Source organism: Xyrauchen texanus, chromosome 5 (assembly GCF_025860055.1).
Source record: "Xyrauchen texanus isolate HMW12.3.18 chromosome 5, RBS_HiC_50CHRs, whole genome shotgun sequence".
Lineage (NCBI taxonomy): Eukaryota > Metazoa > Chordata > Actinopteri > Cypriniformes > Catostomidae > Xyrauchen > Xyrauchen texanus.
In genome coordinates, this window is record NC_068280.1 from 14,245,231 (window position 1) to 14,268,521 (window position 23,291).

The window sequence follows — 23,291 nt, forward strand, 5'->3', positions numbered from 1 at the left end:
TTAACATTCGTCATATAAGTCAACAACAAAAAGCTTTTTCTTACCATCATTCAGAACAGCTGCAGCCTCCTAGATCGACTAGGGTATTTTTCTAAGCACATCACCTTTAAGGGCTCTTCCTCACCTAGGTCACTCGGCAGCACTTAATAGGGTTTGTCGCCCGGTGTGCAAGTTGTATCAGGCGGTGCGAGAGAGGTTGTAGGTCATCGGTAGGTGGTGTTGTTTGATAGCTTAATCGATGAGCATCTTGCATAGTGGTGGTTTGGGCTTTATTTAGCCAATTTCTTATATCCATAATAAGAATTATTCATCGTGCAACATGGATGATGAATATTTTAATGCTACTGTAAAACCCAGTCTCACAAAGTCAGTTAACGAGTTTCCTGAGCGGGACGCACCTAACAGTCAAGTGGAAAAATTAAAGAGATACACACACTTATGCCCATCACGCTTGCAAACTGATGAGGACACGTATCAAATGGCATTATATATGGATAACAAGTGGATATCGGAGACATGGAAGCATGATGAAATTAAGATTCGGATCGGATTTGAAAGATGCATTGTGTGTGCATCTGTCTGTGTGTCTATTGGCGGCGAAATCTGGTTTGCATATACGCTATTAATAATTTCATCTGAGGGTGCTTTTACATTTGTTTGAGGGTGCTTAGCATGCTCAAGCACCCCCGTAGAACCGGGCCTGGCTAGAGCCCGAAGCCATGTTTTGAGAATAATGGCTGGCTGATGAAGTTATTGGCTGGCTAGCCGGCTCAGCCAAAACCTAAATGGCTGCTGCAGCCGCCAAACTTTTCATAGCTGCAAATGGCTGAAGCTGCCACTTCATGTCTACAGATGTCTATGTTCAGTGGTGGACAGTAACGAAGTAAATGTAATTCGTTACTGTACTTAAGTAGCTTTTTAGTGTATCTGTACTTTGCTGAAGTATTTAAATTTGGGGAGACTTTTACTTTAACTCCACTACATTTCAAAGTCAAATATCTTTTTACTCTACTACATTTTCAAAATCAGTCGTTCCTTTTTATTTATGAGTGGATAAAAATGTAACTGGTCAAACGAGCCACCAATCACAGTACAGCGCGCGCTTTGTTTTGAACTTGCCTTGGCGGCATCTGCTAAGCTTGAACCAGGGGTGCGTTTCCCAAAAGCATCGTTAGCCAACTATGGTAGCAAGTTCCGTCGTTATCATCATAGTTCAACGAGTCGGTGTTTCCGAAACCATCGTTCCAACGAACATTCGCAAACAGCATCGCAGAGTTGCGTGGTTGGAACGACAGCTCTCAACCTGTGGTTAGAAGCAGAGTTTCTTGTTATTATAACATGTGGGCTTAATAAATTATTATCTTGAGCCAAATAAGCAAGATGACATTCAGTACAATCAGTATCTTTTATTTAGAAGACATACAAATGTCCTTTATGTCTTTTAGTTTGTCAATAGATTTAAAGCACCGTTTTTGAAGAGTGCGCATGTGTGAACGTGCTCTAGTGCATAAGAACGAGCCTATGATTGAATCTGGAAATAAAGCAAATAACTGAGAAAAATATGAGAGAGTCCTGAGATGATATGTCCGTAATTTATAGCAAAACATCTAGCATTAATTCGATCATTAATTCGAACAGATTCATTAAAAGTAGTTTTACTCCACCACATGTGTGACATCATTAACCAACGTGGTTGAACAACCAATTTGTGACAATACGGTTTTGGGAAACAGTCGTGACTAGCAAGTTGATTTCTTCAACAGTGCATTGTACTAAGGTAGTGGAGCAGCAAGTTACGTTGTTGTACGGGAAACGCACCCCAGAGCCATTAAATATGAGAGTTGCTAACATAGACGGTTGCGACAGTGATCTCGCCGCCGCGCGGTCACGTGATTCGTGTAGCTCTCAATAGTTCCAAACAAATTGCGTTGCCATGATTTTAAGCGGGGCAGAGAGCAGCAGCTATTATTGCAGCAATTATTGGTAAATATTGACGCATAATGTACATTGCTTATTATGTTGACACTAAAATGACTTGCATATAATAGCATTGTTTTTCTGGAGAGTAGCAGAAACACTGCATTAATACGTTTTTGTGTTTAATTTTGGAGGGAAATTGGCTGCTCCCATAACATAGAATATATATATATATATATATATATATATATATATATATATTCTATGTATGTGTGTGTGTGTGTGTGTGTGTATATATATATATATATATATATATATATATATATATATATATATATTTATATATTTATATTTATATTTAATGGCATTGTGCAGGTTTATGTGAATGTATCATAACATTAGGATGTTAATAATTATGACCATAGACGCTCGAGAAAAATATATACAGTAAATACTGTAAATGTATTATACCTTATGGGAACAGTCCCCTTCCCTCCAAAATTAAACAGACAAAAAATGTATTCAATTCAAATATATATATATATACACACACATCTGACTAATTAATATATATATTAGTAGTATATATATATATATATATATATATATATATATATATATATATATATATATATATATATATACACACATCTGACTAATTAATGTCATATTATTAATAGATTGGTGTGCCAAGAGTGACATTAGTCTTCATGTAGACTGAGTTAAGCAAGAGTCTTGTGACAAATTATAATAGGACATTATGGCCATAAAAAATCATAGTACTTGGATACTTAAGTACATTTGAAGGCAAATACTTTTGTACTTTTACTCAAGTGAATTTTTAAAGGCAGCACTTCTACTTTTACTTAAGTAATATTTTACCTTGAGTATCTTTACTTTAACTCAAGTACATGGTATGTGTACTTCGTCCACCTCTGTCTATGTTATACTGATTTACTAGATCTCAATATTTCCAAGCAATGCATGGCTTACACTATATTTCTACAAAATGCAATACAATGTAATAAAGAAAACACCAGATTTTACTTTCACAACGTATGTACATATTTATTTGTAGTCTGTATGCTACTAAACATTTTCACATAGCCTACAATGTGTTGTGTTTACGCTAAATGCATGTAGGCTAAGTTGTATACAATAACTTGGCATTATCATGGATGAAGCATATCATATTACACCTTGATTAAGAATGCAAACTTTTGTTGAATTTTATGAGAAATCTACAGACGCAAACAGACGAAGTGTAGTAAAATAAAGACCTAAATGTGTATTTCGGACTTTTTTTCACCACAAGTCTGAAAGAAGACATGTTATTGAAGACAAATATCCAAAAATCTCAAAATTGACCAGTAAAAAAAGTCTCGCCTTAATAAACACACACTGTTATCAGTAGCCTATTATTTTGGACAAAGTTTTGCACATTTCACTTCAATGTACACTGAAGCATGCGTCGTGAATTAGCAATGTGGAAACGGTGGTTTGTTACTGCAGTAATATCACGTTCAGTGCTATAAATCTCTCCGTTCCAGAATATTTGGTTCATAACATCAATCTTTGATTCAGGTGTTTGTGCAACCGTGCCCTGAAGATTTAACGAAAGTCTGGGTAGGCCTAAGTTAAGAAAAAAGTAAGTAGGAATTAGGAAAGTATGTGAGAAGTGAGATCAAAATTACCTTGCTTGCTTCTTTCCGCCATTTCACCTCAGTGCGAGAAAAACATGCATCGCTTCTTCTGTACGGAAAACGAGCAATTTTAATTGGTCGTCAATTCACTGTGAGTCTGTGTATCGTAGCAACGGGCACAAGACTGCGCTGTTATGAATCCAGTGGGAAAATAGATCTCGTTTATTGTTTTATTTCGTGTGTGTATGTCTCTATGTGATAGAATTATTATTTGATGCAAATAATTCTAGCCGGCTCAGCCAAACTTTATCAGATGGCGGCTCAATTTGGCTTACGAAATTATTGGCTGGCGGCGGCTGAAATTCTAAATGGCGCAAATGGCGGCGCCTGGCGGCGGCTTCGGGGTCTAGGCCTGGCTGCATTCACAGCATCCTCAGATTTCCCGGGTCTCACAAAGAACTCCGTCAACTTTGTTGAACTACTCACCTCGCAAATCTTTTTTATGTTTTTCGGTGTCCATGTGAGCTTTGAGATCTGTGGCACCCCCATTGGACACCGAAACATATGTGCGAGGTTTGCACACGGTGCACGCAACCTCCCACTTGTCCCGACCGAGAGAGTAAGTGGGGAATTTCTTCTGTAACTCATTGGTAAATGTGCATTTGCGCTTCGGCATGTTGCAGGCGGAAGTGCTCGGACGGCTGTCCAGTGTTGCCAACTATTTTCAATGGAAAGTAGCTAAAGCCTGCTCGAAAAGTAGCTAAATGTCGCCAGGTGACGTCATCGCGTCGTATTTGCATTCTGCCTAATTTGTCGGTACTGTAGCCTGCTTCAGTTTATAATAACGGTTATTTCCCCTAAACCGTGCTCATACTGTTTTTATATAAGTATACAGCCGAATGTCCAGTAAAACGGTTCTCAATTACATATTTTCTGTTAGACAACGGAACGGAACGGAACTTAGCTAACGTTACATGTTTATGAGTTTGAAGAAGGTTTATTGTTGTGTTTGGATAAGTAAAATGTATAGAGTCTGTAAATATACGATCTGAAGTTCAGAAACCGAACCGGAATGAACTAAAACTCTGATTAGTAGTGAATATAAGCGCATGCCAAGAAAAAACGGTCAAATTAAATGTTTTGAATTAAAACAAAGGAGAAGGCAGCTGCTATGTGATCACTGATTGGTTCCTGCTAACACAGCGTGCACATGCGCAGCTCATTCATGTCTATGTCCGCTGGCGTGCAGTCAACGGAATGTGCTGCTCCTCTCAGCCGCTCACTGAACAGAGCAGACGCAGCGGGGAAGTAAGACCTCACGCTTGCAGTACTGGCGATATTTGGAATTTAGAAAGTTGCTAAGGTTTGTCCAAAAAGTCGCTAGATTTGTCGCTAGTCGCTTTTTTGAAAAAATGTCGCTAAAGGGGTCTGAAAAGTCGCTAAAAATAGCGACAAAGTTGCTAAGTTGGCAACAATGGAACCTCGCCGTTAACCCATGGTTTCTGGTTGGGGGTATATCCGTATTGTTTTGGTCGGAACAACATCCTCTACGCACTTCCTGATGAAACACGTTACGCTGTCAGCGTAAACCTCGATGTCGTCATCAGAGGCGGACCGGAACATCTCCCAGTCCGCGTGATCAAAACAGTCTTGTAGCGCAGAGTCTGATTGGTCCGACCAGCACTGGATCGTTCTGAGGGTGGGTGCTTCCGCTTCAGCTTCTGCTTGTAAGCGGGCAAAAGCAGAACGGAAGAGTGGTCCGATTTGCCAAATGGGGGGCGGGGGAGGGATTTGTAGCCATCCCGGAAAGGAGAGTAACAATGATCTAAAACCCGGTCCCCTCGTGTGTTGAACTTTATGTGTTGGTGGTATTTTGGAGCGATTGTTTTGAAGTTGGCTTTGTTAAAGTCCCCGGTAACAATGAACGCAGCCTCAGGGTGCGCGGTTTCCTGCTCACTTATACTCCCATACAGTTCCCTGAGTGCCCGGTCTGTGTCGGCTTGTGGGGGGATGTACACAGCAGTGATGATGACCGCTGTGAATTCCCTCGGCAGCCAGAATGGTCGACACAGAAGCATGAGATATTCCAGATCAGGAGAGCAGAAAGACTTGATGAAATGTACGTTCCTCTGATCACACCATGATTTGTTGATCATAAAACATACACCACCACCTCTGCTTTTACCGGAGAGGTCTTTCGCTCTGTCCGCTCGGTGCACGGAAAAGCCCGTGATTTCGATGACCGAGTCTGGAATCTCCGCAGCCAGCCAGGTTTCTGTAAGGCAGATAACACAGCAATCTCTCGTCTCTCGTTGGAAAGAGATCCGCGCTCTCAGCTCGCAGAGCTTGTTGTCCAGAGACTGAACATTTGCCAGTAGTATACTGGGTAGCGGGTGTCGATTTGCACGACGTCTTACTCTGATGAGAACGCCAGCTCGTTTTCCTCTTTTCCTTCTGCGTTTCCGCGGCCGGGCAGCCCAGACAAAGGGCTCCGCCGGCGTGTTTGTAAACAGCTGGTCGGCATTAAGGAATTTGAAGTCCGGTTTTCAATGTGAAATTGTAGAACCAATGTCCAAAAGCGTTTGGCTGTCGTAAACAATAAGGCAGACAACATCCAAGACAAAAAAACAAGGTCTGTGGAGGATTCAGTCAACATGGGATGGCATCATATCCTGCACCATCTGGACAGGGACATATGCAAGGATCCTTTTTGTGGACTTCAGTTCGGCTTTCAACACCATCATCCCAGCTATACTCCAGACTAAACTACACCAGCTCTCTGTTCCCATGTCTATCTGTCAGTGGATCACCAGCTTTCTGACGGACAGGCAGCAGCTAGTGAGAGAGGGGAAATTCAATTCAATTCAAGTCAAGTGGTTTTTATTGTCCTTCAACCATATACAGTTAGTGCAGTACAGAGTGAAATGAGACAATGTTCCTCCAGGACCATGGTGCTACATAAAACAACATAGGACAAACACAGAACCACATGAGACTACACAGACTATTTCTACATAAAGTGCACGTGCAAACGTGTGCAAAAAGAACGGGACAGTACAATAAATTACTTAAAGGAACAGGACAATAGGCACAGTGAGAGGCAGTGCAGCTCCGACCAGTACACATTTGTAATCGAGTAGTGCAAAAAGATGACACTTTCTAAAATGCCGTATGTAAACATAACATACTATGAAATAGTGTTCTATGGACACAGCCGTTATTGAGGTAGCAGCCAGGTATAAAGTGACAATGAATTAAAGTGCAACTCTGGACATGTGCAAAAGCTGGATGGTGTACAGGTGTGTGTGTGTGTGTGTCAGTGTCAGCCCAAATGCTTCGGTACCTCTTGCCAGATGGCAGGAGGGTGAAGAGTTTGTGTGAGGGGTGTGTGGGGTCGTCCACATTGCTGGTTGCTTTGCGGATGCAGCGTTTTATGTAAATGTCTTTGATGGAGGGAAGAGAAACCCCGATGATCTTCTCAGCTGTTCTCCAGCACCTGTTCGATCAGCACTGGTGCCTCCCAGAGATGTGTGTTCTCCCCACTACTCTTCTCCCTCTACACCAATGACTGCATCACTATACACTTCCAGAGTGAGGAAAAAGGCTGGAAAAATCACTCTGGACCCCCACTCACCCTGTCCACTACCTGTTTGAACTGTTGCCTTCTGGCCGACGCTGCAGAGCTCTGAGCACCAGAACCGTCAGGCACAGGAACAGTTTTTTCCCTCAGGCTATCCATCTCGGATAACCCTGACCTTGGCCTCCCCAGCACAGCCTCTGGGTCTTTAGGCACAAAGGGCACTCCTTTGGACACCTGAGATAGATGGACTTTCTCCACAGTGAGTGCCCCCTGAGATGCCCTCAGCACCAGCTCTCCAGCCTCCAAACGCAGGTTGGGTTTGCTTTCCATTCTGCAACAGTAAATCAATGCACCTGATGTTATGATAAACAATGCACTGGAAAACCCAGACACAAAATAAATATTTATGGAAAATGTACATTATTAATTGGCATACACAAAATAACAATTTAGCAGATCCATCAGATTTTCTCAAATCAAGAAAGGATTCTTTTGTAGTTGTTAAAATAGAAATTTTAAAAAACTAATTATTTTCTTTTAATCGTTTGTTGATTTTTCGCAGAAGAAAACGGACATTAAGTGAGTAAAGGGTCAAAGGAACGGATCAGCATTCTCAATGTATTACACATATTACAAAAATAAATAATAATAAAAATAACTAAGTGAATTTTCAGGCGTCCATAAAAATTATGAATGAAACAGTACTTTTTATACTGAAATCTATGTTTTAGGCGGGACAAACGTCCTCACAACTTTACGAACAGCTCAGTATTACCCCCATTATTTCTCCCGCCGCCTCTGCATGCATTACACATATCTGAAACGCTTATATTATGCATCTTTTAAAGACAAGACAGAAAGGGGTGGAATATGTTTACTTACGTGATCCGCTAAAGTGCAAAAGAAAAAAATTCAGAGTAGCAAAAATGCAGTTATTTTTCATTTGTTCATTTTTTTTTTTCTTTTTTTTTTTTAAACGGTTGTCGTTGTTTTTTTTTACTAATTTGAACAGCAAACACAGCTAATTGTGTTTCAGGCTCGTGGTTGTCTCTGGGGATTGCGCTGGCGAGACATCCAGCCAATGGCAGACGAGGCGTCCTCTCGGCCAATGGGAGAGACGGCGTACCCCTGAAACAGTTCGGTCGGCCGTCCAATGGGCCGAGGGTAGAATGGGCGGTGCATGGTGAAACAATTAGATCCGGCGGCCAATCAGGGCACGACTCCGTCTGAAACAAAATTCACCCTAAGATCGGTTTCAGCTTATGGAAAAAGGCCATCGCGTGTCCGTCGAGGTAGAGCTCATAGAAAACTACCAGAAATGCGTCAGAGACGTGGGTTCGAATCCAGCTCTGGAGTATAAACCTATATAAATTATCAGTTGAAAAAATCGTTATGTGATTTAAAACATGTGAATTTAATCTGGTGTTGTTTCGTGCCTGACGGTACACAATTAAGAATTATCTTTTTATTGTTTGTGTTGCTATTAAAACAATTATAAATGATAAATTTATGGAAGCAGCGGCCTTTCCTCTCCTTCCTCTTCCTCTTCGCCGGCGCTGGTGCCAGGGTGGCCTCTCCAGATGGCGTCTCCTCCACGGAGACGCGACGGGGCTCCTCCCTGGTCAACGCCGGAGCCCGAGTCGGAACCGCGAGCGTAGGTGGAGCAGCCGCAACTCGAGGCGGTGGGGGGGGGGATGGAGGACAATGCCGGAGGAGGTGGAGATGGAGGCCTCACCACCAGCGGGAGAGTCTGAAGGACCTGTACGTGAGCTTCAGACACATTCACACACAACAAAATGGCATCAGCACAATGATAGTCATGGGGCAACACACAGGCAGGCAAGACTAAGTGAGTCTGAGTGTTGATGACGTGCAGCATGCCAGTGATTAGATGACGTGCAGAATGCCAGTGATAGGGCAGATGGTTTAGTGCTACAAGGTGAATGTCAAGAGATGCAGCAGGGCCAAGGGAAGTAGACATGTGAAGGTGGTTAAGCAAATCTACATTGCCACTACGTTCTACACATCTACCACCGACAAAGACGGCTACATTACCTGCCAAACCTACCTTTGGTCTTCAAGCATCAGCTGTAGAGACCAGTAAATGAAACCATTACAGTTAATACAAAAATACCACCAGAAGAATATATATTGAGGGCAAATGTTACAGTGTGACGTGTCCAGTGTGGTGCCAGTTACCCGTTTCTAAGTCAGTGGCCATCTGGACCAGTTCCTCGTCCATCACCTCTGTGGGGGCGGCGGCGAACCGAGGGCGCTGGTCTCTGACGGATGTAGACACCGCTGTGGGGTGGGAGGGCAATGGTTAGTTAATCCTGTACACTGAACCACTGTTGTGTTAAAGAGAAAGAAAGAGATCTACCTGGAACTGCAGGCCGTGCTGGTGTGGTCATCAGCTTCCTGACCTTGGCCTGCAGCTCACCTGGGGCCATTGGACGCCTTCCCAGTAGGGCCGAGAACATGGGAGCGATCGGCTTGCGTGGCGGCAGCGCGGTGGAAGCAGCGGCCTTGCTGGGGCCACTGCTGGTGGTGGTGGTGCTGCTGCTGCTAGGTGGGGGGGTAGCAGCCGCCTCTGCCGACCGCTCCTTGTCTCGGCCCAGGATGTACTTCCTGGCGGCGTCCATCGAGGTCCCAGGCTGCGGTGTCTTCCGCCGTAGCCACTTGACAAAGCTGCAAGACAATGATCAAGATTAACACGCATATCAACAAGTCACAGCACCCTGTCAACAGTACACTGCCCTTCACCACAACAGGACTTACGTCTGGTGCTTCTTCTCCGTGGAGTCATACAGGTCCTTCAGGGTGGCCTCCTTGTAGTCCCCAAAGCCAACAAGCGCCTCGCCCTCACACCCGGGCTGAGTGGCACGAGCCCGGCCTCCTCGTGCACCCGGTGGTACCTCAGCTGCTCAGCAAAAGCAGGGTGGGCGCACGAGTACCGGGCGAGTGCGTCCTTGTTGGCCATAAGGGGGCTGTCGGAGGCACTTTTCTCCCGCTCCCGCTGGTGGCTGGCAACCAACTGCGTGGTGTAGCCCACGTCGTTCTCCATGAGCCAACGGAAAGTTTGACCCTGGTACTTACCAAACTGGATGCTGTGGCAGCCCAGCACCAGCATGGGGTTACCAGGGTCACCGCCCTTGGAGACGACGTGGGCTTGGGCCTCCTTCTCCACCTCCTCTGGCTTCTTGGCCCTCGCAGCAGCGGCGGTCCCGCGTGGCCCCTTGGCGGCGATGAAAGCCACCGCCTCATCAGAGGCCCGCAGGACAAGCTGCTGCGAGGCCGTCATACTGAATTTTGCAAAAACCATCTCTACAATGACACAGCACAGCATTAAGCGAGCATTACAGGTTAAACTACATGTTAATTGCCATATTAACAGGACTATCACACATAAGATTAATGATATACTAGTACTACACATTCACTATTGAAATATTAACGTTAACAAATTAACATAACGTAACACAACAGGTAAATAATGACCCCAGGGTCAGCCCCCTATGCACTGGCAGCCATTAAACAAACAGGCTTATTGTTAATGCATAAAACATACACTTACACTTTATATTTTGATTTCACGTGGTGATATTATGATCTTAAGGGTCTAAAGATACTAACTGTATGGTCTTTTCATAATTTAATTTTGTTTTCAGAGATCGCCACATGTTGTCCCATTAATTTCCAATGCATTGCATTACATTACATGTTAACGATCTCTCAAAATGTATTTAATCTTTGATCAGACTACCTGGTTATCTTCATTAGACCATGTAGATGTAGTTACTACAGTTTGGAGTCGAAATTCAAAGTGTAAATATGGTTTAAATGTGTAAACAGGACGCCTGACGTTGACGTTAATTAACTAACATACGTTAACGTTTCTTTAAATATAAAAACCAGCGATTGACGGCAAGACGTAACAATACATCGACGAATTCCATGTCAGTACATTGTAAAAGTACTCTGGGAAGACAATGTTATGTCAGTACATTCGTAATATTCTATTTATTTTTGTTTTACTTAGGGTTGTGCCGATGGACGGTGATGGCTGACCAACATCACGATGTCGAGCCACCATCGTGATGCCACGCCCCCTTTTGCGAGTCTTGCTAGTGTGACTCACTAATCCTAGTCTCTTCTATAGTTAACCTAAAACCTTTGCAGGGATTGCTCTGTAAATTAAATTGAGAATATAACTAATGCATATATGCTATTTTAAATATTGTAGTATATGCCAGAGACGTGACGTGTTAGTCTGTGAAAATACCGTGTCAGGCAGGCTGCACAAATATTGATCTTGACATTGTTAGCTTCTTGTCTTTTTTTTTACATGTCTTACACTGTACATTTAGATTAAAATATTTTATGTTGTAGGCTACTAGAAAATAGACTTTATTAATTAATTATTAGTAGTTGTAGTGTCTCAGAAAATCTTGCTCATTCACATAGCTCTTGTATACACTGAAGCGGCAGTAAGATAAACCCAGACCAGCGAACGTCAAATCACTTGTGTCTGGTTAATACTTTTAAAGAAAAATTTCCTTGGCCATAAATCCATAATGTCAAATCAAATGAAAGAAACAAGGTGAATATGAATAACACACATTTATTAAAACATAGAAGAACAACAAATGAAACGGGTACAACACTCAGACCGAAACTCGGCATTAACATTTCACTTATAATTAGCAGCACAATTAACTTCAGCACAGGCTACAAAATAAATTATGTTATTGAAATATTGTAAAGTGGTCATATAAACTACACAAATGAACGTTTAAAAAATAATATGCAAAATCGAATAGCTCCGCAACGGATGGCGAAAAATGTGTAAAGAAGTCTAATATCTTTCACCATAGACCATGTTTAAATTTCGATGTTTCTGGCCAGAAATACCAACATATTCACTTTATCTGGTTTAAATGTGTAAACAGGACGCCTGACGTAGACGTTAATTAACTAACATACGTTAACGTTTCTTTAAATATAAAAACCAGCGATTGACGGCAAGACGTAACAATACATCGACGAATTCCATGTCAGTACATTGTAAAAGTACTCTGGGAAGACAATGTTATGTCAGTACATTCGTAATATTCTATTTATTTTTGTTTTACTCAGTCAGTCAGCTCTCTCCGTTTGATTTGTTGCTATGAGTGACAAACGCTAACCGTTGATTGGCCCAAAACGCTCGACAAACGCACGACAATCGAGCTGCTGATTGGCCCAAAACCGAAACCGCTCGACAAAAGATCGACAATACGAGCTGCTGATTGGCCGGCATCCAGAGAACATTGCTGACTCAGTGGCGCAAAGATGGCCGGGGGAGTGGGGTGCGGGCTCGGGGGCACCGGTCGGACTGGATGGCTTGGTGCGCGGGTGCGTCAGCCGGTCGCCCTGACCGCGGGTCCGTCTGAGGAGCTGGGAACTCGCCAGGCACGTGGAGGGTGAGGTCCTCCACCTCCTGCTGGCCGTCGGCGAGCTCGTCATCCTCAACGAGTTGGGGAACGTCCCCCCCCGCGTCCGGAATGTCAGGGTCCAAGCTGACGTCCTGCAGCACTCTGCCCGTCTGGGAGTACAGGTACAGGTACAGGTACTCGATGCCGATGAGTTCCCCTGAAGTACAACAACAGTCAGTCAGGTACAAATATCATTCAGTGTGGACACGTGTAAGCGCGGTGGCTTGCGTGTTCTTACCAGTGTACTCCCTGGGCTTGGTGTAATCCTTGACCACACTCATGCCAAGCACCCTTTGGCTGAGCTGGTCAAGGGAGTGCTGCAGGGGGCCATTGTAGGAGCGGAGCATCCCTCCTGTGCCACGGACGCCGCCCTGTCCGCGTTCCACCGCGTCAACCCCTCCAGGAGAAATGCCTGGAAGTGCCAGGGATTGGCACTTTCTCCTGAGGAGGAACACAGATCTGTTTATTCAGTGCACACAATGTGAATGACAGCGAGTCCATGACAGTGAAAGATTGACATGACAGTGAAACATGTGGTCCACCTGGAATGAAGCGGTTGAGATGCAGGTGGAACGACTCCAGGGACGTGGAGCCTCGTGCACAACGGTACACCGGCAGGCTGATCCCCCCCTTGGTCACCCTGCCGGTCTCAGTGTACAGCTCCACGCCCGGCGGGTCCTGGATGCAATGGAGGTGGCGCCGCTGCTCCGTCCAGATCTTCTGGATGCGGTCTTGGTCCAGCAGGGAAATCCCCATGGTGTCTCGTCCGTTGGCACCGCCGAAGGTTTCCAGGAGGTCAACGATCAGCCGCTCCGTCTCCGCCGCTCCACGCGTGCGGCGACGGCAATGGAGAGCCATATTCTTGCGGCTGACGTGCCTCCACACTCCGGCGTCGGACGAGAAGGTCATCCCCTGCGCCTCAAGCATCCTCTTCTTTGCGTTGAGCAACCGGGCTGCGTCCTCTGGGTCCCACAGGAAGATGCACGAAGACAGCTGCTGCAGGAAGGGTTTATACAGCTGGTGGCTCTCGGTGGTGACACCTGTTATGGAAAAATGCATGTTATATCAAGTTATGGAACCATGACGTCTCTTACTGTGATGCTGTTTGTTTAATTATTGTTTTTGCCACAACACACCTGACGCGAACCGCCGCATCAGGTGCCAGATGTCCAGCCGGACCACCAGCTTGTCCCACTTCCTGAACATGTCAGCTGTCTTGGATCCCCCATGGGACGAACAACAGTCCCGGTCAACGTAGAGGAGCTGAGGCGGCTCCACCCCAGCGTCCCGATACCGCCGCATTAACCCCGCAGCCATGGACAACAGGCCGGCACCCTCGGCGTCCGTGAGCACGGACATGAGCACCTGTCCGTGCTCGTTGCCGACGTTCTTTGCCCACGCTGCGGTCTGGGCGGCAGCACCGGCGAGCTTCCGGGTCACCTGTTTGAAAGAACAAAGCATCTCATTAAGGCTGCACGCATATAGCCAGAGCATGATACTCCGTTTGCGCTATAGCACCACATTTACCTTCTTGGTCGAATCCATCTTCAGGACCGTTCCGAAGACGGAGGTGACCCGGGCCTTCACGTCCTCCAGGCGGGAGAGGATGTCGTGGCAGTACACCATTAACAGCCACGCGTACTGGGGCACGGGTGGCGGTTTTGGTGGTGGGGTGCACATGCGCACGACACCCCGCGACGTGAAGGGCTCCATGACGCTGAGGTAGTGTATGGACCACCGCATCCAGGCCTCTGTGTGTGCCTCACAGAGTTTTTTGTACAGCTGCGTGGCGCTGTTCCCCCGAGTACACTCACGCAGCTGGATGATAACCCGCCGGTCGCAGGCAAGCCTACAGAGAGGAGCACATCATGTGTTACAGAAGAGCCACACACAGACAGACCGAGGGGCTGCGTGACAGTTTTCAGACAGCTACTTACTTGTAGGTGAGGATTGCAGGGAAGAGGGCGCGATGCCCCTCTCCCAGCTGACTCACGACCTCCTGCGACCAGGCAGCTACCTGGTAATATTCTCTGCAATGTTCTCTGGATGCCGGCCAATCAGCAGCTCGTATTGTCGAGCGTTTTGGGCCAATCAACGGTTAGTATACTCAAGCGTTTGTCACTCATAGCAACAAATCAAACGGAGAGAGCTGACTGAGTGAGTGAGTGAGTAAAAGTAAAACAAAAATAAATAGAATATTACGAAAGTACTGACATAACATTGTCTTCCCAGAGTACTTTTACAATGTACTGACATGGAATTCGTCGATGTATTGTTACGTCTTGCCGTCAATCGCTGGTTTTTATATTTAAAGAAACGTTAACGTATGTTAGTTAATTAACGTCAACGTCAGGCGTCCTGTTTACACATTTAAACCATATTTACACTTTGAATTTCGACTCCAAACTGTAGTAACTACATCTACATGGTCTAATGAAGATAACCAGGTAGTCTGATCAAAGATTAAATACATTTTGAGAGATCGTTAACATGTAATGTAATGCAATGCATTGGAAATTAATGGGACAACATGTGGCGATCTCTGAAAACAAAATTAAATTATGAAAAGACCATACAGTTAGTATCTTTAGACCCTTAAGATCATAATATCACCACGTGAAATCAAAATATAAAGTGTAAGTGTATGTTTTATGCATTAACAATAAGCCTGTTTGTTTAATGGCTGCCAGTGCATAGGGGGCTGACCCTGGGGTCATTATTTACCTGTTGTGTTACGTTATGTTAATTTGTTAACGTTAATATTTTAATAGTGAATCTGTAGTACTAGTATATCATTAATCTTATGTGTGATAGTCCTGTTAATATGGCAATTAACATGTAGTTTAACCTGTAATGCTCGCTTAATGCTGTGCTGTGTCATTGTAGAGATGGTTTTTGCAAAATTCAGTATGACGGCCTCGCAGCAGCTTGTCCTGCGGGCCTCTGATGAGGCGGTGGCTTTCATCGCCGCCAAGGGGCCACGCGGGACCGCCGCTGCTGCGAGGGCCAAGAAGCCAGAGGAGGTGGAGAAGGAGGCCCAAGCCCACGTCGTCTCCAAGGGCGGTGACCCTGGTAACCCCATGCTGGTGCTGGGCTGCCACAGCATCCAGTTTGGTAAGTACCAGGGTCAAACTTTCCGTTGGCTCATGGAGAACGACGTGGGCTACACCACGCAGTTGGTTGCCAGCCACCAGCGGGAGCGGGAGAAAAGTGCCTCCGACAGCCCCTTTATGGCCAACAAGGACGCACTCGCCCGGTACTGCGTCGCCCACCCTGCTTTTGCTGAGCAGCTGAGGTACCACCGGGTGCACGAGGAGGCCCGGGCTCGTGCCACTCAGCCCGGGTGTGAGGGCGAGGCGCTTGTTGGCTTTGGGGACTACAAGGAGGCCACCCTGAAGGACCTGTACGACTCCACGGAGAAGAAGCACCAGACGTAAGTCCTGTTGTGGTGAAGGGCAGTGTACTGTTGACAGGGTGCTGTGACTTGTTGATATGCGTGTTAATCTTGATCATTGTCTTGCAGCTTTGTCAAGTGGCTACGGCGGAAGACACCGCATCCTGGGACCTCGATGGACGCCGCCAGGAAGTACATCCTGGGCCGAGACAAGGAGCGGTCGGCAGAGGCGGCTGCTACCCCCCCACCTAGCAGCAGCAGCAGCAGCACCACCACCACCAGCAGTGGCCCCAGCAAGGCCGCTGCTTCCACCGCGCTGCCGCCACGCAAGCCGATCGCTCCCATGTTCTCGGCCCTACTGGGAAGGCGTCCAATGGCCCCAGGTGAGCTGCAGGCCAAGGTCAGGAAGCTGATGACCACACCAGCACGGCCTGCAGTTCCAGGTAGATCTCTTTCTTTCTCTTTAACACAACAGTGGTTCAGTGTACAGGATTAACTAACCATTGCCCTCCCACCCCACAGCGGTGTCTACATCCGTCAGAGACCAGCGCCCTCGGTTCGCCGCCGCCCCCACAGAGGTGATGGACGAGGAACTGGTCCAGATGGCCACTGACTTAGAAACGGGTAACTGGCACCACACTGGACACGTCACACTGTAACATTTGCCCTCAATATATATTCTTCTGGTGGTATTTTTGTATTAACTGTAATGGTTTCATTTACTGGTCTCTACAGCTGATGCTTGAAGACCAAAGGTAGGTTTGGCAGGTAATGTAGCCGTCTTTGTCGGTGGTAGATGTGTAGAACGTAGTGGCAATGTAGATTTGCTTAACCACCTTCACATGTCTACTTCCCTTGGCCCTGCTGCATCTCTTGACATTCACCTTGTAGCACTAAACCATCTGCCCTATCACTGGCATTCTGCACGTCATCTAATCACTGGCATGCTGCACGTCATCAACACTCAGACTCACTTAGTCTTGCCTGCCTGTGTGTTGCCCCATGACTATCATTGTGCTGATGCCATTTTGTTGTGTGTGAATGTGTCTGAAGCTCACGTACAGGTCCTTCAGACTCTCCCGCTGGTGGTGAGGCCTCCATCTCCACCTCCTCCGGCATTGTCCTCCATCCCCCCACCGCCTCGAGTTGCGGCTGCTCCACCTCACGCCGTGGTTCCGACTCGGGCTCCGGCGTTGACCAGGGAGGAGCCCCGTCGCGTCTCCGTGGAGGAGACGCCATCTGGAGAGGCCACCCTGGCACCAGCGCCGGCGAAGAGGAAGAGGAAGGAGAGGAAAGGCCGCTGCTTCCATAAATTTATCATTTATAATTGTTTTAATAGCAACACAAACAATAAAAAGATAATTCTTAATTGTGTACCGTCAGGCACGAAACAACACCAGATTAAATTCACATGTTTTAAATCACATAACGATTTTTTCAACTGATAATTTATATAGGTTTATACTCCAGAGCTGGATTCGAACCCACGTCTCTGACGATTTCTGGTAGTTTTCTATGAGCTCTACCTCGACGGACACGCGATGGCCTTTTTCCATAAGCTGAAACCGATCTTAGGGTGAATTTTGTTTCAGACGGAGTCGTGCCCTGATTGGCCGCCGGACGAATTGTTTCACCATGCACCGCCCATTCTACCCTCGGCCCATTGGACGGCCGACGAACTGTTTCAGGGGTACGCGTCTCTCCCATTGGCCGAGAGGACGCCTCGTCTGCCATTGGCTGGATGTCTCGCCAGCGCAATCCCCAGAGACAACCACGAGCCTGAAACACAATTAGCTGTGTTTGCTGTTCAAATTAGTAAAAAAAAAAACAACGACAACCGTTTAAAAAAAAAAAAGAAAAAAAAAAATGAACAAATGAAAAATAACTGCATTTTTGCTACTCTGAATTTTTTTCGTTTGCACTTTAGCGGATCACGTAAGTAAACATATTCCACCCCTTTCTGTCTTGTCTTTAAAAGATGCATAATATAAGCGTTTCAGATATGTGTAATGCATGCAGAGGTGGCGGGAGAAATAATGGGGGTAATACTGAGCTGTTCGTAAAGTTGTGAGGACGTTTGTCCCGCCTAAAACATAGATTTCAGTATAAAAAGTACTGTTTCATTCATAATTTTTATGGACGCCTGAAAATTCACTTAGTTATTTTTATTATTATTTCTTTTTGTAATATGTGTAATACATTGAGAATGCTGATCCGTTCGTTTGACCCTTTACTCACTTAATGTCCGTTTTCTTCTGCGAAAAATCAACAAACGATTAAAAGAAAATAATTAGTTTTTTAAAATTTCTATTTTAACAACTACAAAAGAATCCTTTCTTGATTTGAGAAAATCTGATGGATCTGCTAAATTGTTATTTTGTGTATGCCAATTAATAATGTACATTTTCCATAAATATTTATTTTGTGTCTGGGTTTTCCAGTGCATTGTTTATCATAACATCAGGTGCATTGATTTACTGTTGCAGAATGGAAAGCAAACCCAACCTGCGTTTGGAGGCTGGAGAGCTGGTGCTGAGGGCATCTCAGGGGGCACTCACTGTGGAGAAAGTCCATCTATCTCAGGTGTCCAAAGGAGTGCCCTTTGTGCCTAAAGACCCAGAGGCTGTGCTGGGGGAGGCCAAGGTCAGGGTTATCCGAGATGGATAGCCTGAGGGGAAAAAACTGTTCCTGTGCCTGACGGTTCTGGTGCTCAGAGCTCTGCAGCGTCGGCCAGAAGGCAACAGTTCAAACAGGTAGTGGACAGGGTGAGTGGGGGTCCAGAGTGATTTTTCCAGCCTTTTTCCTCACTCTGGAAGTGTATAGTGATGCAGTCATTGGTGTAGAGGGAGAAGAGTAGTGGGGAGAACACACATCTCTGGGAGGCACCAGTGCTGATCGAACAGGTGCTGGAGAACAGCTGAGAAGATCATCGGGGTTTCTCTTCCCTCCATCAAAGACATTTACATAAAACGCTGCATCCGCAAAGCAACCAGCAATGTGGACGACCCCACACACCCCTCACACAAACTCTTCACCCTCCTGCCATCTGGCAAGAGGTACCGAAGCATTTGGGCTGACACTGACACACACACACACACACACCTGTACACCATCCAGCTTTTGCACATGTCCAGAGTTGCACTTTAATTCATTGTCACTTTATACCTGGCTGCTACCTCAATAACGGCTGTGTCCATAGAACACTATTTCATAGTATGTTATGTTTACATACGGCATTTTAGAAAGTGTCATCTTTTTGCACTACTCGATTACAAATGTGTACTGGTCGGAGCTGCACTGCCTCTCACTGTGCCTATTGTCCTGTTCCTTTAAGTAATTTATTGTACTGTCCCGTTCTTTTTGCACACGTTTGCACGTGCACTTTATGTAGAAATAGTCTGTGTAGTCTCATGTGGTTCTGTGTTTGTCCTATGTTGTTTTATGTAGCACCATGGTCCTGGAGGAACATTGTCTCATTTCACTCTGTACTGCACTAACTGTATATGGTTGAAGGACAATAAAAACCACTTGACTTGAATTTAATTGAATTTCCCCTGTCTCACTAGCTGCTGCCTGTCCGTCAGAAAGCTGGTGATCCACTGACAGATAGACATGGGAACAGAGAGCTGGTGTAGTTTAGTCTGGAGTATAGCTGGGATGATGGTGTTGAAAGCCGAACTGAAGTCCACAAAAAGGATCCTTGCATATGTCCCTGTCCAGATGGTGCAGGATATGATGCCATCCCATGTTGACTGAATCCTCCACAGACCTTGTTTTTTTGTCTTGGATGTTGTCTGCCTTATTGTTTACGACAGCCAAACGCTTTTGGACATTGGTTCTACAATTTCACATTGAAAACCGGACTTCAAATTCCTTAATGCCGACCCGCTGTTTACAAACACGCCGGCGGAGCCCTCTGTCTGGGCTGCCCGGCCGCGGAAACGCAGAAGGAAAAGAGGAAAACGAGCCGGCGTTCTCATCAGAGTAAGACGTCGTGCAAATCGACACCCGCTACCCAGTATACTACTGGCAAATGTTCAGTCTCTGGACAACAAGCTCTGCGAGCTGAGAGCGCGGATCTCTTTCCAACGAGAGACGAGAGATTGCTGTGTTATCTGCCTTACAGAAACCTGGCTGGCTGCGGAGATTCCAGACTCGGTCATCGAAATCACTGGCTTTTCCGTGCACCGAGCGGACAGAGCGAAAGACCTCTCCGGTAAAAGCAGAGGTGGTGGTGTATGTTTTATGATCAACAAATCATGGTGTGATCAGAGGAACGTACATTTCATCAAGTCTTTCTGCTCTCCTGATCTGGAATATCTCATGCTTCTGTGTCGACCATTCTGGCTGCCGAGGGAATTCACAGCGGTCATCATCACTGCTGTGTACATCCCCCACAAGCCGACACAGACCGGGCACTCAGGGAACTGTATGGGAGTATAAGTGAGCAGGAAACCGCGCACCCTGAGGCTGCGTTCATTGTTACCGGGGACTTTAACAAAGCCAACTTCAAAACAATCGCTCCAAAATACCACCAACACATAAAGTTCAACACACGAGGGGACCGGGTTTTAGATCATTGTTACTCTCCTTTCCGGGATGGCTACAAATCCTTCCCCGGCCCCCCATTTGGCAAATCGGACCACTCTTCCGTTCTGCTTTTGCCCGCTTACAAGCAGAAGCTGAAGCGGGAAGCACCCACCCTCAGAACGATCCAGTGCTAGTCGGACCAATCAGACTCTGCGCTACAAGACTGTTTTGATCACGCGGACTGGGAGATGTTCCGGTCCGCCTCTGATGACGACATCGAGGTTTACGCTGACAGCGTAACGTGTTTCATCAGGAAGTGCGTAGAGGATGTTGTTCCGACCAAAACAATACGGATATACCCCAACCAGAAACCATGGGTTAACGGCGAGGTTCCATTGTTGCCAACTTAGCAAATTTGTCGCTATTTTTAGCGACTTTTCAGACCCCTTTAGCGACATTTTTTCAAAAAAGCGACTAGCGACAAATCTAGCGACTTTTTGGACAAACCTTAGCAACTTTCTAAATTACAAATATCGCCAGTACTGCAAGCGTGAGGTCTTACTTCCCGCTAGCGTCTGCTCTGTTCAGTGAGCGGCTGAGAGGAGCAGCACATTCCGTTGACTGCACGCCAGCGGACATAGACATGAATGAGCTGCGCATGTGCACGCTTGTGTTAGCAGGAACCAATCAGTGATCACATAGCAGCTGCCTTCTCCTTTGTTTTAATTCAAAACATTTAATTTGACCGCTTTTTCTTGGCATGCGCTTATATTCACTACTAATCAGAGTTTTAGTTCATTCCGGTTCGGTTTCTGAACTCTCCGACTTCAGATCGTATATTTACAGACTCTATACATTTTACTTATCCAAACACAACAATAAACCTTCTTCAAACTCATAAACATGTAACGTTAGCTAAGTTCCGTTCCGTTCCGTTGTCTAACAGAAAATATGTAATTGAGAACCGCTTTTACTGGACATTCGGCTATATACTTATATAAAAACAGTATGAGCACGGTTTAGGGAAATAACCGTTATTATAAACTGAAGCAGGCTACAGTACCGACAAATTAGGCAGAATGCAAATACGACGCGATGACGTCACCTGGCGACATTTAGCTACTTTTCGAGCAGGCTTTAGCTACTTTCCATTGAAAATAGTTGGCAACACTGGACAGCCGTCCGAGCACTTCCGCCTGCAACATGCCGAAGCGCAAATGCACATTTACCAATGAGTTACAGAAGAAATTCCCCACTTACTCTCCGGTCGGGACAAGTGGGAGGTTGCGTGCACCGTGTGCAAACCTCGCACAAATGTTTCGGTGTCCAATGGGGTGCCACAGATCTCAAAGCTCACATGGACACCGAAAAACATAAAAAAGATTTGCGAGGTGAGTAGTTCAACAAAGTTGACGGAGTTCTTTGTGAGACCCGGAAATCTGAGGATGCTGTGAATGCAGCCAGGCCTAGACCCCGAAGCTGCCGCCAGGCTCGCCATTTGCGCCATTTAGAATTTCAGCCGCCGCCAGCCAATAATTTCGTAAGCCAAATTGAGCCGCCATCTGATAAAGTTTGGCTGAGCCGGCTAGAATTATTTGCATCAAATAATAATTCTATCACATAGAGACATACACACACGTAAATAAAAACAATAAACGAGATCTATTTTCCCACTGGATTCATAACAGCGCAGTCTTGTGCCCGTTGCTACGATACACAGACTCATAGTGAATTGACGACCAATTAAAATTGCTCGTTTTCCGTACAGAAGAAGCGATGCATGTTTTTCTCGCGACTGAGGTGAAATGGCGGAAAGAAGCAAGCAAGGTAATTTTGATCTCACTTCTCACATACTTTCCTAATTCCTACTTACTTTTTCTTAACTTAGGCCTACCCAGACTTTCGTTAAATCTTCAGGGCACGGTTGCACAAACACCTGAATCAAAGATTGATGTTATGAACCAAATATTCTGGAACGGAGAGATTTATAGCACTGAACGTGATATTACTGCAGTAACAAACCACCGTTTCCACATTGCTAATTCACGACGCATGCTTCAGTGTACATTGAAGTGAAATGTGCAAAACTTTGTCCAAAATAATAGGCTACTGATAACAGTGTGTGTTTATTAAGGCGAGACACGGCAGGCAAAAAAAGTTTTTTTTTACTGGTCAATTTTGAGATTTTTGGATATTTGTCTTCAATAACATGTCTTCTTTCAGACTTGTGGTGAAAAAAGTCCGAAATACACATTTAGGTCTTTATTTTACTACACTTCGCCTGTTTGCGCCTGTAGATTTCTCATAAAATTCAACAAAAGTTTGCATTCTTAATCAAGGTGTAATATGATATGCTTCATCCATGATAATGCCAAGTTATTGTATACAACTTAGCCTACATGCATTTAGCGTAAACACAACACATTGTAGGCTATGTGAAAATGTTTAGTAGCATACAGACTACAAATAAATATGTACATACGCTGTGAAAGTAAAATCTGGTGTTTTCTTTATTACATTGTATTGCATTTTGTAGAAATATAGTGTAAGCCATGCATTGCTTGGAAATATTGAGATCTAGTAAATCAGTATAACATAGACAGTGGTGGACGAAGTACACATACCATGTACTTGAGTTAAAGTAAAGATACTCAAGGTAAAATATTACTTAAGTAAAAGTAGAAGTGCTGCCTTTAAAAATTCACTTGAGTAAAAGTACAAAAGTATTTGCCTTCAAATGTACTTAAGTATCC

General features: G+C 45.2%; 1 protein-coding gene across 1 annotated transcript; it reads right to left on the reverse strand.

Moving 5' to 3' along the window:
• Positions 1 to 12,891: 12,891 nt before the first annotated feature.
• On the reverse strand, positions 12,892 to 14,557 carry LOC127644137 (uncharacterized). Its single transcript, XM_052127162.1, has 5 exons — positions 14,552 to 14,557; positions 14,142 to 14,463; positions 13,751 to 14,054; positions 13,157 to 13,654; positions 12,892 to 13,055 (listed from the first exon to the last, which is right to left on the reverse strand). Exons 2-5 carry the CDS (start codon positions 14,355 to 14,357, stop codon positions 12,892 to 12,894), a joined length of 1,182 nt encoding a protein of 393 aa, XP_051983122.1. The 5' UTR covers positions 14,358 to 14,463; positions 14,552 to 14,557.
• Between the last annotated feature and the right edge of the window lie 8,734 nt (positions 14,558 to 23,291).